The sequence below is a fragment of the Oncorhynchus mykiss genome, chromosome 25, assembly GCF_057628025.1.
Source record: "Oncorhynchus mykiss isolate SJ-2025 chromosome 25, ASM5762802v1, whole genome shotgun sequence".
In the NCBI taxonomy this organism is placed as follows: Eukaryota; Metazoa; Chordata; class Actinopteri; order Salmoniformes; family Salmonidae; genus Oncorhynchus; species Oncorhynchus mykiss.
The window spans coordinates 48,057,291-48,075,471 of NC_143046.1; the positions used below are offsets into that span (position 1 = coordinate 48,057,291).

Sequence of the window (18,181 nt, forward strand, 5' to 3'; positions counted from 1 at the left end):
CGAACGGAGAGAGAGGGTGACGCACACACACGCGAACGGAGAGAGAGGGTGACGCACACACACGCGAACGGAGAGAGAGGGTGACGCACACACACGCGAACGGAGAGAGAGGGTGACGCACACACACGCGAACGGAGAGAGAGGGTGACGCACACACACGCGAACGGAGAGAGAGGGTGACGCACACACACGCGAACGGAGAGAGGGTGACGCACACACACGCGAACGGAGAGAGAGGGTGACGCACACACACGCGAACGGAGAGAGAGGGTGACGCACACACACGCGAACGGAGAGAGAGGGTGACGCACACACACGCGAACGGAGAGAGAGGGTGACGCACACACACGCGAACGGAGAGAGAGGGTGACGCACACACACGCGAACGGAGAGAGAGGGTGACGCACACACACGCGAACGGAGAGAGAGGGTGACGCACACACACGCGAACGGAGAGAGAGGGTGACGCACACACACGCGAACGGAGAGAGGGGGTGACGCACACACACGCGAACGGAGAGAGGGGGTGACGCACACACGCGAACGGAGAGAGGGGGTGACGCACACACGCGAACGGAGAGAGGGGGTGACGCACACACGCGAACGGAGAGAGGGGGTGACGCGCGCACACACGCGAACGGAGAGAGGGGGTGACGCGCGCACACACGCGAACGGAGAGAGGGGGTGACGCGCGCACACACGCGAACGGAGAGAGGGGGTGACGCGCGCACACACGCGAACGGAGAGAGGGGGTGACGCGCGCACACGCGAACGGAGAGAGGGGGTGACGCGCGCACACGCGCGAACGGAGAGAGGGGGTGACGCGCGCACACGCGCGAACGGAGAGAGGGGGTGACGCGCGCACACGCGCGAACGGAGAGAGGGGGTGACGCGCGCACACGCGCGAACGGAGAGAGGGGGTGACGCGCGCACACGCGCGAACGGAGAGAGGGGGTGACGCGCGCACACGCGCGAACGGAGAGAGGGGGTGACGCGCGCACACGCGCGAACGGAGAGAGGGGGTGACGCGCGCACACGCGCGAACGGAGAGAGGGGGTGACGCGCGCACACGCGCGAACGGAGAGAGGGGGTGACGCGCGCACACGCGCGAACGGAGAGAGGGGGTGACGCGCGCACACGCGCGAACGGAGAGAGGGGGTGACGCGCGCACACGCGCGAACGGAGAGAGGGGGTGACGCGCGCACACGCGCGAACGGAGAGAGGGGGTGACGCGCGCGAACGGAGAGAGGGGGTGACGCGCGCGAACGGAGAGAGGGGGTGACGCGCGCGAACGGAGAGAGGGGGTGACGCGCGCGAACGGAGAGAGGGGGTGACGCGCGCGAACGGAGAGAGGGGGTGACGCGCGCGAACGGAGAGAGGGGGTGACGCGCGCGAACGGAGAGAGGGGGTGACGCGCGCGAACGGAGAGAGGGGGTGACGCGCGCGAACGGAGAGAGGGGGTGACGCGCGCACACGCGCGAACGGAGAGAGGGGGTGACGCGCGCACACACGCGCGAACGGAGAGAGGGGGTGACGCGCGCACGAACGGAGAGAGGGGGTGACGCGCACACACGCGCGAACGGAGAGAGGGGGTGACGCGCGCACGAACGGAGAGAGGGGGTGACGCGCGCACGAACGGAGAGAGGGGGTGACGCGCGCACGAACGGAGAGAGGGGGTGACGCGCGCACGAACGGAGAGAGGGGGTGACGCGCGCACGAACGGAGAGAGGGGGTGACGCGCGCACGAACGGAGAGAGGGGGTGACGCGCGCACGAACGGAGAGAGGGGGTGACGCGCGCACGAACGGAGAGAGGGGGTGACGCGCGCACGAACGGAGAGAGGGGGTGACGCGCGCACGAACGGAGAGAGGGGGTGACGCGCGCACGAACGGAGAGAGGGGGTGACGCGCGCACGAACGGAGAGAGGGGGTGACGCGCGCACGAACGGAGAGAGGGGGTGACGCACACACACGCGAACGGAGAGAGAGGGTGACGCACACACACGCGAACGGAGAGAGAGGGTGACGCACACACACGAACGGAGAGAGAGGGTGACGCACACACACGAACGGAGAGAGAGGGTGACACACACAAGAACGGAGAGAGAGGGTGACACACACACACACACACGAACGGAGAGAGAGGGTGACACACACAAGAACGGAGAGAGAGGGTGACACACACACACACACACACGAACGGAGAGAGAGGGTGACACACACAAGAACGGAGAGAGAGGGTGACACGCACACACACACGCGAACGGAGAGAGGGGGTGACGCGCACACACACACGCGAACGGAGAGAGGGGGTGACGCGCACACACACACGCGAACGGAGAGAGAGGGTGACGCACACGAACGGAGAGAGAGGGTGACGCACACGAACGGAGAGAGAGGGTGACGCACACGAACGGAGAGAGAGGGTGACACACACACACGCGAACGGAGAGAGAGGGTGACACACACACACGCGAACGGAGAGAGAGGGTGACACACACACACGAACGGAGAGAGAGGGTGACACACACACACGAACGGAGAGAGAGGGTGACACACACACACGAACGGAGAGAGAGGGTGACACGCACACACACACACGAACGGAGAGAGAGGGTGACACGCACACACACACACGAACGGAGAGAGAGGGTGACACGCACACACACACGAACGGAGAGAGAGGGTGACACGCACACACACGAACGGAGATAGAGGGTGACACGCACACACACGAACGGAGAGAGAGGGTGACACGCGCACACACACACACGAACGGAGAGAGAGGGTGACACGCGCACACACACACGAACGGAGAGAGAGGGTGACGCACACGAACGGAGAGAGGGTGACACACACACACGAACGGAGAGAGAGGGTGACACACACACACACACGAACGGAGAGAGAGGGTGACACACACACACACGAACGGAGAGAGAGGGTGACACACACACACACACACGAACGGAGAGAGAGGGTGACGCACACGAACGGAGAGAGAGGGTGACACACACACACACACACGAACGGAGAGAGAGGGTGACGCACACGAACGGAGAGAGAGGGTGACGCACACGAACGGAGAGAGAGGGTGACGCACACGAACGGAGAGAGAGGGTGACGCACACGAACGGAGAGAGAGGGTGACGCAAACGATCGGAGAGAGAGGGTGACGCACACGATCGGAGAGAGAGGGTGACGCACACGAACGGAGAGAGAGGGTGACGCACACGAACGGAGAGAGAGGGTGACGCACACGAACGGAGAGAGAGGGTGACGCACACACGAACGGAGAGAGAGGGTGACGCACACACGAACGGAGAGAGAGGGTGACGCACACACGAACGGAGAGAGAGGGTGACGCACACACGAACGGAGAGAGAGGGTGACGCACACACGAACGGAGAGAGAGGGTGACGCACACACGAACGGAGAGAGAGGGTGACGCACACGAACGGAGAGAGAGGGTGACGCACACGAACGGAGAGAGAGGGTGACGCACACGAACGGAGAGAGAGGGTGACGCACACGAACGGAGAGAGAGGGTGACGCACACGAACGGAGAGAGAGGGTGACACGCACGAACGGAGAGAGAGGGTGACACGCACACACACACACGAACGGAGAGAGAGGGTGACACGCACACACACACGAACGGAGAGAGAGGGTGACACGCACACACACGAACGGAGATAGAGGGTGACACGCACACACACGAACGGAGAGAGAGGGTGACACGCGCACACACACACACGAACGGAGAGAGAGGGTGACACGCGCACACACACACGAACGGAGAGAGAGGGTGACGCACACGAACGGAGAGAGGGTGACACACACACACGAACGGAGAGAGAGGGTGACACACACACACACACGAACGGAGAGAGAGGGTGACACACACACACACGAACGGAGAGAGAGGGTGACACACACACACACACACGAACGGAGAGAGAGGGTGACGCACACGAACGGAGAGAGAGGGTGACACACACACACGAACGGAGAGAGAGGGTGACGCACACGAACGGAGAGAGAGGGTGACGCACACGAACGGAGAGAGAGGGTGACGCACACGAACGGAGAGAGAGGGTGACGCACACGAACGGAGAGAGAGGGTGACGCAAACGATCGGAGAGAGAGGGTGACGCACACGATCGGAGAGAGAGGGTGACGCACACGAACGGAGAGAGAGGGTGACGCACACGAACGGAGAGAGAGGGTGACGCACACGAACGGAGAGAGAGGGTGACGCACACACGAACGGAGAGAGAGGGTGACGCACACACGAACGGAGAGAGAGGGTGACGCACACACGAACGGAGAGAGAGGGTGACGCACACACGAACGGAGAGAGAGGGTGACGCACACACGAACGGAGAGAGAGGGTGACGCACACACGAACGGAGAGAGAGGGTGACGCACACGAACGGAGAGAGAGGGTGACGCACACGAACGGAGAGAGAGGGTGACGCACACGAACGGAGAGAGAGGGTGACGCACACGAACGGAGAGAGAGGGTGACGCACACGAACGGAGAGAGAGGGTGACGCACACGAACGGAGAGAGAGGGTGACGCGCACACGAACGGAGAGAGAGGGTGACGCGCACACGAACGGAGAGAGAGGGTGACGCGCACACGAACGGAGAGAGAGGGTGACGCGCACACGAACGGAGAGAGAGGGTGACGCGCACACGAACGGAGAGAGAGGGTGACGCGCACACGAACGGAGAGAGAGGGTGACGCGCACACGAACGGAGAGAGAGGGTGACGCGCACACGAACGGAGAGAGAGGGTGACGCGCACACGAACGGAGAGAGAGGGTGACGCGCACACGAACGGAGAGAGAGGGTGAGGCGCACACGAACGGAGAGAGAGGGTGACGCGCACACGAACGGAGAGAGAGGGTGACGCGCACACGAACGGAGAGAGAGGGTGACGCGCACACGAACGGAGAGAGAGGGTGACGCGCACACGAACGGAGAGAGAGGGTGACGCGCACACGAACGGAGAGAGAGGGTGACGCGCACACGAACGGAGAGAGAGGGTGACGCGCACACGAACGGAGAGAGAGGGTGACGCGCACACGAACGGAGAGAGAGGGTGACGCGCACACGAACGGAGAGAGAGGGTGACGCGCACACGAACGGAGAGAGAGGGTGACGCGCACACGAACGGAGAGAGAGGGTGACGCGCACACGAACGGAGAGAGAGGGTGACGCGCACACGAACGGAGAGAGAGGGTGACGCGCACACGAACGGAGAGAGAGGGTGACGCGCACACGAACGGAGAGAGACGGTGACGCGCACACGAACGGAGAGAGAGGGTGACGCGCACACGAACGGAGAGAGAGGGTGACGCGCACACGAACGGAGAGAGAGGGTGACGCGCACACGAACGGAGAGAGAGACGGTGACGCGCACACGAACGGAGAGAGAGGGTGACGCGCACACGAACGGAGAGAGAGGGTGACGCGCACACGAACGGAGAGAGAGGGTGACGCGCACACGAACGGAGAGATAGGGTGACACACGCGCACACGAACGGAGAGAGAGGGTGACACACGCGCACACGAACGGAGAGAGAGGGTGACACACGCGCACACGAACGGAGAGAGAGGGTGACACACGCGCACACGAACGGAGAGAGAGGGTGACACACGCGCACACGAACGGAGAGAGAGGGTGACACGCGCACACGAACGGAGAGAGAGGGTGACACACGCGCACACGAACGGAGAGAGAGGGTGACGCGCACACGAACGGAGAGAGAGGGTGACACACGCGCACACGAACGGAGAGAGAGGGTGACGCGCACACGAACGGAGAGAGAGGGTGACGCGCACACGAACGGAGAGAGAGGGTGACGCGCACACGAACGGAGAGAGAGGGTGACGCGCACACGAACGGAGAGAGAGGGTGACGCGCACACGAACGGAGAGAGAGGGTGACGCGCACACGAACGGAGAGAGAGGGTGACGCGCACACGAACGGAGAGAGAGGGTGACGCGCACACGAACGGAGAGAGAGGGTGACGCGCACACGAACGGAGAGAGAGGGTGACGCGCACACGAACGGAGAGAGAGGGTGACGCGCACACGAACGGAGAGAGAGGGTGACGCGCACACGAACGGAGAGAGAGGGTGACGCGCACACGAACGGAGAGAGAGGGTGACGCGCACACGAACGGAGAGAGAGGGTGACGCGCACACGAACGGAGAGAGAGGGTGACGCGCACACGAACAAAGAGAGAGGGTGACGCGCACACGAACGGAGAGAGAGGGTGACGCGCACACGAACGGAGAGAGAGGGTGACGCGCACACGAACGGAGAGAGAGGGTGACGCGCACACGAACGGAGAGAGAGGGTGACGCGCACACGAACGGAGAGAGAGGGTGACGCGCACACGAACGGAGAGAGACGGTGACGCGCACACGAACGGAGAGAGAGGGTGACGCGCACACTAACGGAGAGAGAGGGTGACGCGCACACGAACGGAGAGAGAGGGTGACGCGCACACGAACGGAGAGAGAGACGGTGACGCGCACACGAACGGAGAGAGAGGGTGACGCGCACACGAACGGAGAGAGAGGGTGACGCGCGCACACGAACGGAGAGAGAGGGTGACACACGCGCACACGAACGGAGAGAGAGGGTGACGCGCACACGAACGGAGAGAGAGGGTGACACACGCGCACACGAACGGAGAGAGAGGGTGACGCGCACACGAACGGAGAGAGAGGGTGACGCGCACACGAACGGAGAGAGAGGGTGACGCGCACACGAACGGAGAGAGAGGGTGACGCGCACACGAACGGAGAGAGAGGGTGACGCGCACACGAACGGAGAGAGAGGGTGACGCGCACACGAACGGAGAGAGAGGGTGACGCGCACACGAACGGAGAGAGAGGGTGACGCGCACACGAACGGAGAGAGAGGGTGACGCGCACACGAACGGAGAGAGAGGGTGACGCGCACACGAACGGAGAGAGAGGGTGACGCGCACACGAACGGAGAGAGAGGGTGACGCGCACACGAACGGAGAGAGAGGGTGACGCGCACACGAACGGAGAGAGAGGGTGACGCGCACACGAACGGAGAGAGAGGGTGACGCGCACACGAACGGAGAGAGAGGGTGACGCGCACACGAACAAAGAGAGAGGGTGACGCGCACACGAACGGAGAGAGAGGGTGACGCGCACACGAACGGAGAGAGAGGGTGACGCGCACACGAACGGAGAGAGAGGGTGACGCGCACACGAACGGAGAGAGAGGGTGACGCGCACACGAACGGAGAGAGAGGGTGACGCGCACACGAACGGAGAGAGACGGTGACGCGCACACGAACGGAGAGAGAGGGTGACGCGCACACTAACGGAGAGAGAGGGTGACGCGCACACGAACGGAGAGAGAGGGTGACGCGCACACGAACGGAGAGAGAGACGGTGACGCGCACACGAACGGAGAGAGAGGGTGACGCGCACACGAACGGAGAGAGAGGGTGACGCGCACACGAACGGAGAGAGAGGGTGACACACGCGCACACGAACGGAGAGAGAGGGTGACACACGCGCACACGAACGGAGAGAGAGGGTGACACACGCGCACACGAACGGAGAGAGAGGGTGACACACGCGCACACGAACGGAGAGAGAGGGTGACACACGCGCACACGAACGGAGAGAGAGGGTGACACACGCGCACACGAACGGAGAGAGAGGGTGACACACGCGCACACGAACGGAGAGAGAGGGTGACACACGCGCACACGAACGGAGAGAGAGGGTGACACGCGCACACGAACGGAGAGAGAGGGTGACACACGCGCACACGAACGGAGAGAGAGGGTGACACACGCGCACACGAACGGAGAGAGAGGGTGACACACGCGCACACGAACGGAGAGAGAGGGTGACACACGCGCACACGAACGGAGAGAGAGGGTGACACACGCGCACACGAACGGAGAGAGAGGGTGACACACGCGCACACGAACGGAGAGAGAGGGTGACACACGCGCACACGAACGGAGAGAGAGGGTGACACACGCGCACACGAACGGAGAGAGAGGGTGACACACGCGCACACGAACGGAGAGAGAGGGTGACACACGCGCACACGAACGGAGAGAGAGGGTGACACACGCGCACACGAACGGAGAGAGAGGGTGACACACGCGCACACGAACGGAGAGAGAGGGTGACACACGCGCACACGAACGGAGAGAGAGGGTGACACACACGCACACGAACGGAGAGAGAGGGTGACACACACGCACACGAACGGAGAGAGAGGGTGACACACAAACACACACGAACGGAGAGAGAGGGTGACGCGCACACACACGAACGGAGAGAGAGGGTGACGCGCACACACACGAACGGAGAGAGAGGGTGACGCGCACACACACGAACGGAGAGAGAGGGTGACGCGCACACACACGAACGGAGAGAGAGGGTGACGCGCACACACACGAACGGAGAGAGAGGGTGACGCGCACACACACGAACGGAGAGAGAGGGTGACGCGCACACACACACGAACGGAGAGAGAGGGTGACGCGCACACACACGAACGGAGAGAGAGGGTGACGCGCACACACACGAACGGAGAGAGAGGGTGACGCGCACACACACGAACGGAGAGAGAGGGTGACGCGCACACACACGAACGGAGAGAGAGGGTGACGCGCACACACACGAACGGAGAGAGAGGGTGAAGCACACGAACGGAGAGAGAGGGTGAAGCACACGAACGGAGAGAGAGGGTGAAGCACACGAACGGAGAGAGAGGGTGAAGCACACGAACGGAGAGAGAGGGTGACGCGCACACACACGAACGGAGAGAGAGGGTGACGCGCACACACACGAACGGAGAGAGAGGGTGACGCGCACACACACGAACGGAGAGAGAGGGTGACGCGCACACACACGAACGGAGAGAGAGGGTGACGCGCACACACACGAACGGAGAGAGAGGGTGACGCGCACACACACGAACGGAGAGAGAGGGTGACGCGCACACACACGAACGGAGAGAGAGGGTGACGCGCACGAACGGAGAGAGAGGGTGACGCGCACGAACGGAGAGAGAGGGTGAAGCACACGAACGGAGAGAGAGGGTGAAGCACACGAACGGAGAGAGAGGGTGACGCACACAAACGGAGAGATAGGGTGACGCGCACGCACACGAACGGAGAGAGAGGGTGACGCGCACGCACACGAACGGAGAGAGAGGGTGACGCGCACGCACACGAACGGAGAGAGAGGGTGACGCGCACGCACACGAACGGAGAGAGAGGGTGACGCGCACGCACACGAACGGAGAGAGAGGGTGACGCGCACGCACACGAACGGAGAGAGAGGGTGACGCGCACGCACACGAACGGAGAGAGAGGGTGACGCGCACGCACACGAACGGAGAGAGAGGGTGACGCGCACGCACACGAACGGAGAGAGAGGGTGACGCGCACGAACGGAGAGAGAGGGTGACGCGCACGAACGGAGAGAGAGGGTGACGCGCACACGCACGAACGGAGAGAGAGGGTGACGCGCACACGCACGAACGGAGAGAGAGGGTGACGCGCACACGCACGAACGGAGAGAGAGGGTGACGCGCACACGCACGAACGGAGAGAGAGGGTGACGCGCACACACACGAACGGAGAGAGAGGGTGACGCGCACACACACGAACGGAGAGAGAGGGTGACGCGCACACACACGAACGGAGAGAGAGGGTGACGCGCACACACACGAACGGAGAGAGAGGGTGACGCGCACACACACGAACGTAGAGAGAGGGTGACGCGCACACACACGAACGGAGAGAGAGGGTGACGCGCACACACACGAACGGAGAGAGAGGGTGACGCGCACACACACGAACGGAGAGAGAGGGTGACGCGCACACACACGAACGGAGAGAGAGGGTGACGCGCACACACACGAACGGAGAGAGAGGGTGAAGCACACGAACGGAGAGAGAGGGTGAAGCACACGAACGGAGAGAGAGGGTGAAGCACACGAACGGAGAGAGAGGGTGACGCGCACACACACGAACGGAGAGAGAGGGTGACGCGCACACACACGAACGGAGAGAGAGGGTGGCGCACACACACGAACGGAGAGAGAGGGTGACGCGCACACACACGAACGGAGAGAGAGGGTGACGCGCACGAACGGAGAGAGAGGGTGACGCGCACGAACGGAGAGAGAGGGTGACGCGCACGAACGGAGAGAGAGGGTGACGCACACGAACGGAGAGAGAGGGTGACGCACACGAACGGAGAGAGAGGGTGACGCACACGAACGGAGAGAGAGGGTGACACACACGCACACGAACGGAGAGAGAGGGTGACACACACGCACACGAACGGAGAGAGAGGGTGACACACACGCACACGAACGGAGAGAGAGAGAGGGTGACACACACGCACACGAACGGAGAGAGAGAGAGGGTGACACACACGCACACGAACGGAGAGAGAGAGAGGGTGACACACACGCACACGAACGGAGAGAGAGAGAGGGTGACACACACACACGAACGGAGAGAGAGTGTGACACGCTGTTGTCACAAAATACTTGACCTTCTTTGATTCCTAACGGTCTCCAAAATATTGGGAAAAGGGTCAAATTATGATCTCTCTCCCCCCATGCAGCAGCAGCAGTAGCCGTGGCTTCAGCCAGTCCAATTCTCTCCCCACGGCGGGCTGCGTGGGGGGCAGCAGCAGCGTGTCGGCGGCCCGTCGCAGCCTGCGCCAGTTCCAGATGCCCTCTCGGAGCCTGCCCGGCGCCAGGCTGGGCCTGCTGGGACCCACGCCACATAGCGCCAGCAGCACCCCCACTGGCCTCAAGCAGGGACGACAGGTGGAGACACTTCTGACTTTAACTTTCTCCTAGCCAATAGGCACTTGGCCTCCACCCATAGCCCAGGCAATTGATGTAGATGTTTTATTTATTTGGTGATGTCAGTCTCCCTTTGGGCTAGGATGACAGTTGGGGACGCCCCGATCTAACGTTCTCCTAGCCCCGTCTATCTAGGCCCTGCCCACAGTGGCGTGCTCAAGTCTCCAATTGGCATCAATGCGTGAGGTCTGAATTAAGCGCACGTATCTCCATTTTGGGCATTCATGTGGATTTGTTCGGTGATGTCATATTGCAGAGTTGTCTACCTCTCAATGAAAAGACAAACAATCCTCGTCAGCGTCAATTTGGTTTGCTACAGTAGTGGGTCGTGATACAAAAGGCCCCAGATGAAAAAACGAAAGCATTGTTGTCTTCTCAGTCTCAAGAGGAACTGTGTATTTAAGCAATATGGCCAATATACCACAGCAATATATGCACGATATGCACTCAATGCGGAGTGCCTGGATACAGCCCTTAGCCGTGGTATATTGGCCATATACCGCAAACCCTGAGGTGCCCTATTGCTATTATAAACTGGTTACCGCAATGCATCGTGGGTAAGAACAGCCCTTAGCTGTGGTATATTGGCCATATACCACACCTAGGGGCGGCAGGTAGCCTGGTGGGTAGGAGCCAATAACTAAAAGGTTGCTGGATCTAATCCCCGAGCTGACAAGGTAGAAATCTGTCGTTCTACCCCTGAGCAAGGCAGTTAACCCACTGTTCCAACCGAGTAGGTATCTTCTTTCCCCTCTGGCCTTACTGCTTAAATATACATTAGGGGGTAATATAATAACTGGAGAAAGGAAAGAGTGCGAGAACCACTACTTGATCACGTGTCTGGAATCGTCCCACCACACAGAGAAGTAGTCCAAACCTAGCCACATTTTCCCTCTTTCAGCATCTGTCACGAATGATCCCTCCCTGTGAAATACAGAGTTGTAAAAAAACATTCATAGAAACACACAACCATAAGGGGGAAAACGCAACAGCAAAGTGCCGGGTGAAGTGGCGTTCCACAGGCCCTACATCACTACTGCTGAGTGGAACGGTCCTCTCGTCGGCAGCAGTGATTAACCTGGCACTCGCATACGTCTGCTCCGCTCCCATTCAGCATTTTTCTAGGCATCCTTACAATGGGAGGAAATTCCAAACCACTTCCTCCACATTTCGCACACTCTCTGTCGGACAGTTTGTTTGGACAGGATCGAAAGGTGTGTATTAAAAGAAAGGAGAGAGCGAGGGTGAGTCATAGTTAGGGAGTTGGTGGTGAAGGGGGATGGGCGACCGGGAGGGAGAGAGAATGAGCTCGTCAGAGGCAGTGAGAACAGTGCTCAGGCATTTCCTTTTTTTCGCTGGCCCTCTGTACGGGAGGGCCGGGGAAGGGAGAAAGCAAGACGGACAGAGGGAGTCGGGAGAGCGGTTAGGGGAGAGAGAGTGTAGGGAGAGCGGGAGAAGAGAAAGAAAGAGAGAAGGTTGAATGTATAATAGGCAGGTTAGAGAGGAATCCGTGCAGTTAAAGAGTGTCAGTAGTTTGAGGCTAAACGGGGAGAGAAAAATCAAAGGTTGACTGTATAATGACTCAGGAGTTATAGGCTAGAGAGGTAACACTTCTGGGGTGCCCTCCCCAGTTTTTACACACTTATAAAGCCACACCCCCGGGTGTGCAGTTAGTCACGTGATAAAGTCCCAATTAAACAGATTTTAGGAAAATGTATGCGAGTCCATTTTCATCAGAGTTGAACCAAAATGTACATTGCACAATATTTAAGCTGTATACTACCAGTGCTACCGCGGTACCATTCTGCAGTCAAGTGTGTGTATGAGAATTAAATCAATATAAATTAAGATTTATACCACCATTACAACTCTGTAGTTTGTCTAAGGATCTGAAACTACAATTCCCTGGGTGCCAAGGTGTGGGGCATTTCAAGTATCGCCAACGTTGTTCAGAACTGTATGTCATATTACTGTGGTGTCGTAGGGGCATTAACATAGTGTCGGCCGCTGATTGGCTAAATAACAATAACCAAAATATTATTATTTTTTGAACGAGCAGCGCACAGTCAACACACGAGTGCATCGTTAACAAAAGCACAGGGAAAACGCAACAAGAACAAGTTCATATTTATTCTCTAACGGGGGATAGCTAGCTAGCATAATGTCACAAGCATAATGAGTTCGCCGGTAACTTTAGTTAGCTTGCCAGTAGCTAGTGTCCACTTGCCAGTAGCTAGTGTCCACTTGCCAGTAGCTAGTGTCCATGCGGGGGAGGCACAGAGACTTGTTTTTTTTTATCCTACCAGATCCGCAAGAAGGTTCCCCACGGTCTTTGACTGTACTTTTTATGTATTTAACCAGGCAAGTCAGTTAAGAACAAATTCTTATTTTCAATGACGGCCTACCAGGGAACAGTGGGTTAACTGCCTTGTTCTACCTTTCGATTACTAGTCCAACGCTCTAACCACTAGGCTACCTGCCGCCCCTGTATGTGAACGTCTGGTTCAGGTCCCTGGTTTCCAATGACTGTCATGATTTATTTTACAAGTTCATTGCCGTCTTCTCAATGTAATAGCTGGCTATGCAATCCAATGACTGCGCAGCAGTTCGAACGCTGTTGCAGACTATAGGTAACCAGACTGCTTGTTTTGGACATATTTGAAACTGTAAAATGTACACACATTAACCACACTAGTTTTGTGTGTGTGTGTGTGTGTGTGTGTGTGTATATATATATATATATATATATATATATATATATATATATATATGTGTGGGTTTTTTTTTTTTTTTTTTTTTTTGACCAATCAGAAGTGGGGCACAGCCAGCCCCTAACGCCTTAGTGGATGAGCTGCCACTATTAACATATTTCCCAGAAATGTCTGTTCGTGGTTAGATTTGTGGCACCCATTTTAATTGTTGTGCCAGTTTTTATAATGATCCAAAGATATACTGGCGTGTGTGTGAGTCTCGGTCTGTAATGATCCAAAGAGTCTCCAGCCTACCTGTCTGTTGTGGCTGCCTGTCTGACTATCAGTTTGTCCAACAGGGTCTTTGGTTCGCCAACCCCGGGGGAAGTAACAGCATGCCAAGCCGAACCCACAGCTCAGTGCAGAGGACCCGCTCCCTGCCTGTCCACACCACGCCACACACCATGGTCATGTTCCAGCAGTCTGGTAAGAGAAACATACACACAGTTACACATTACCCTACTGTACAAGGTAACCCGTTCTCTCTTTCCGTTGCTCTCTTTATCTTACCCTGTCCCTCTTTTTTTCAAACTTGCACTTTTGTCTTCTTCTTTCCATCCCTCTCCATCTGTCTCCATAAACTCTTATCAGCCTAGCATCCTCAGTACCTTCCCCTTTGTTAACCTGGAGAGAGATGTTGTTCCTGTTGCGTTAAATGCAGTGTGTTGAGGATGATGGTGTATTGCAGGGAGCTTTACCCAAGACTGTTGTGTGTGTGTGTGTGTGTGTGTGTGTGTGTGTGTGGCATTACAGCATCTGATACACTGGTCCCATTACCCCAAATGCTGGCCAGGCTCATAAAAATAGAATAACCAGAACAGACATTCCCATTCAAGTCAATGCTCTGCTCGGTAACGGTTGGATGGTGTAGCCGCAGGACAAAAATGGACATCAATGTGACAGCGGGGACTTCCTCCTCCGGTCTGTCTTTCATGGTGAACCAAAGTGTATCCCCCCCCCTTTTTTAGAATGGAGAGGAAGAAGGGGGAGGGTAGTTTCAGGGGGTAAGAGGGAATGCAGCAGTATGTGACGGAGAAGGAGGAAGGGAAGGACGGAGAGAGGGAAGAGTCAGCGGACTGTTACAATGAGTCTCTTTGTGCAGGGTGGCTGGGGTGCCCTGGCACACATTCCCTTTTCTCTCGCTCTCGCACACTCGCTGCGGCCTGTCTCTCGTTCTCTCTCTGCCTCGTTCTCTCTCTGCCTCGTTCTCTCTCTGGCTCGCGTTCTCTCTCTGGCTCGCGTTCTCTCTCTGGCTCGCGTTCTCTCTCTGGCTCGCTTTCTCTCTCGGCCTCTCTCTCTCTCTCGGCCTCTCTCTCTCTCTCTGCCTCTCTCTCACTCGCGGCCTCTCTCTCACTCTCGGTCCCTCTCTCTCGGCCTCTCGCTCTGTCTCGGCCTCGCCGAGCTAGGACTCCCACTCTCTCACCCTCCATCTCTCCCTTCTTTAAATTATTGATTATTTGATTCTTCTTTAAATTATACAAAAAAAATTGTGCACAAGCATGTGAGCACACGAGTGTATGTGTGGAGGGGGACAGGATTTGAGACCTAAAAATAGCCAGTGGCGGACTGTTCTGTCTAGCCGAGGGGCGGCGAGTGCCTAACTCCGCTCTTCTCTATACCCCTAAGGGATTTTCACAGCCACCCTGGGCAAGGCAGGCAGTAGCAGCTAAAGACCATTAGCCTAGATATCCCCCTGTGATAGGAGCTCACAGTTGAAGTAAGGGAGCTGCTCGGCTAGCAAGTAAGCATTTGACCCTCTGTCACTTCTAACGTTTTTTGGGAGGTTGGGGGTCCCCCTTGTGGCGGAACGGGTGACTTTAGACTTGAGAAGTAGACACACACCACACGCATGCCAAACCACCCTGGTGTGAATAACCCAAGTGACTGGGTATTGTATTGATAGGGTGTAATGTGGAAACAGTTTGTTAATTGGCGGTGTAGTGTAATCAGATTAAGAACGGCACAAGCGGTGTGGTTGAGTGGAGGTGATTGTTATGACACAGGGGTTTGGGTCCCACAATAATTCCCTCCTCTTGTCCGTTGCTAACTGGGGGTGGTGATGTCAGGAAAGGTTAAGGTATTATAGGATTGAGACCTTTAGATCAGGGATCAACCACTCCATTCAGCCGCGGGATGATTTATTATTGACTGGATGGTCAGGGGACCGGAACATAATTACAAATAATTTGTAGACTGCACAAGTAGCCCAAACAGATATAACATTTCACTAAAACATAATATTTTCAATATTGCTTACGTTTGTTTTTGAGTATGTGGACACCTGATCGTTGAACATCTCATTCCAAAATCAGCATTAATATGAAGTTGGTCCCCCCTTTGCTGCTATAACAGCCTCCATTCTTCTGGGAAGGCTTTCCACTAGATGTTGGAACATTGCTGCAGGGACTTGCTTCCATTCAGCCACAAGAGTATTAGTGAAGTCGGGCATTGATGTAGGGCGATTAGGCCTGGCTCGCAGTCGGCGTTCCAATTCATCCCAAAGGTGTTCGATGGGGTTGAGGTCAGGGCTCTGCAGGCCAGTCAAGTTCTTCCACTTTCTTAATAAACCAGAAAATCAATAGTTGATCAAAGTTATCTGGCCAACTCATTGATTCTGTTTGTAGTATACCCCTCCGTGGTAAATTGCGTGAACGTTGGTTGTTGTAACATTTTGGTGGTGTACTCCAGGTAGTTGGTTGTGTGTATGTTGTTGTACCATTGTGGTGGTGTTTCCAGGTAGTTGGTTGTGTGTATGTTGTTGTACCATTGTGGTGGTGTTTCCAGGTAGTTGGTTGTGTGTATGTTGTTGTACCATTGTGGTGGTGTTTCCAGGTAGTTGGTTGTGTGTATGTTGTTGTAACGTATTTGTGGTGTTCTCCATGTAGATGGTTGTGTGAATGTTGTGGTGTTCTCCAGGTAGTTGGTTGTGTGTATGTTGTAACATTGTGGTGGTGTTCTCCAGGTAGTTGGTTGTGTGTATGTTGTAACGTTGTGGTGCTGTTCTCCAGGTAGTTGGTTGTGTGTATGTTGTAACGTTCTGGTGGTGTTCTCCAAGTAGTTGGTTGTGTGTATGTTGTGTTCTCCAAGTAGTTGGTTGTGTGTATGTTGTTGTAACATTGTGGTGGTGTTCTCCAAGTAGTTGGTTGTGTGTATGTTGTTGTAACATTGTGGTAGTGTTCTCCAGGTAGTTGGTTGTGTGTATGTTGTTGTAACATTGTGGTGGTGTTCTCCAGGTAGTTGGTTGTGTGTATGTTGTTGTAACATTGTGGTGGTGTTCTCCAAGTAGTTGGTTGTGTGTATGTTGTTGTAACATTGTGGTGGTGGTCTCCAGGTAGTTGGTTGTGTGTATGTTGTTGTAACATTGTGGTGGTGTTCTCCAGGTAGTTGGTTGTGTTCTCCAAGTAGTTGTTTGTGTGTTGTAGCGTTGTGGTGGTGTTCTCCAGGTAGTTGGTTGTGTGTTGTAACGTTGTGGTGGTGTTCTCCAGGTAGTTGGTTGTGTGTATGTTGTTGTAACATTGTGGTGGTGTTCTCCAGGTAGTTGGTTGTGTGTATGTTGTGGTGTTCTCCAGGTAGTTGGTTGTGTGTATGTTGTAACATTGTGGTGGTGTTCTCCAGGTAGTTGGTTGTGTGTATGTTGTAACGTTGTGGTGCTGTTCTCCAGGTAGTTGGTTGTGTGTATGTTGTAACGTTCTGGTGGTGTTCTCCAAGTAGTTGGTTGTGTGTATGTTGTGTTCTCCAAGTAGTTGGTTGTGTGTATGTTGTTGTAACATTGTGGTGGTGTTCTCCAAGTAGTTGGTTGTGTGTATGTTGTTGTAACATTGTGGTAGTGTTCTCCAGGTAGTTGGTTGTGTGTATGTTGTGGTGTTCTCCAGGTAGTTGGTTGTGTGTATGTTGTAACATTGTGGTGGTGTTCTCCAGGTAGTTGGTTGTGTGTATGTTGTAACGTTGTGGTGCTGTTCTCCAGGTAGTTGGTTGTGTGTATGTTGTAACGTTCTGGTGGTGTTCTCCAAGTAGTTGGTTGTGTGTATGTTGTGTTCTCCAAGTAGTTGGTTGTGTGTATGTTGTTGTAACATTGTGGTGGTGTTCTCCAAGTAGTTGGTTGTGTGTATGTTGTTGTAACATTGTGGTAGTGTTCTCCAGGTAGTTGGTTGTGTGTATGTTGTTGTAACATTGTGGTGGTGTTCTCCAGGTAGTTGGTTGTGTGTATGTTGTTGTAACATTGTGGTGGTGTTCTCCAAGTAGTTGGTTGTGTGTATGTTGTTGTAACATTGTGGTGGTGGTCTCCAGGTAGTTGGTTGTGTGTATGTTGTTGTAACATTGTGGTGGTGTTCTCCAGGTAGTTGGTTGTGTTCTCCAAGTAGTTGTTTGTGTGTTGTAGCGTTGTGGTGGTGTTCTCCAGGTAGTTGGTTGTGTGTTGTAACGTTGTGGTGGTGTTCTCCAGGTAGTTGGTTGTGTGTATGTTGTTGTAACATTGTGGTGGTGTTCTCCAGGTAGTTGGTTGTGTGTATGTTGTTGTAA

At 56.3% G+C, this 18,181-nt stretch overlaps 1 protein-coding gene across 6 annotated transcripts in view; it reads left to right on the plus strand.

Annotated features, from left to right (window-relative positions):
* The window catches only part of LOC110505226 (protein Smaug homolog 1), an 86,468-nt gene that overhangs the window by 60,340 nt on the left and 7,947 nt on the right, over positions 1-18,181 (plus strand). For all 6 annotated transcript variants that reach the window (XR_005039592.2, XM_036962991.2, XM_036962996.2 and 3 more), the window contains 2 exons: positions 10,667-10,874; positions 13,963-14,089. Coding sequence is in view for 5 of the 6 variants with exons in the window: in XM_036962991.2 (XP_036818886.2) it covers positions 10,667-10,874; positions 13,963-14,089 (335 nt within the window). In the remaining variant the exon portion in view is untranslated. The remainder of the gene's footprint in view (positions 1-10,666; positions 10,875-13,962; positions 14,090-18,181) is intronic.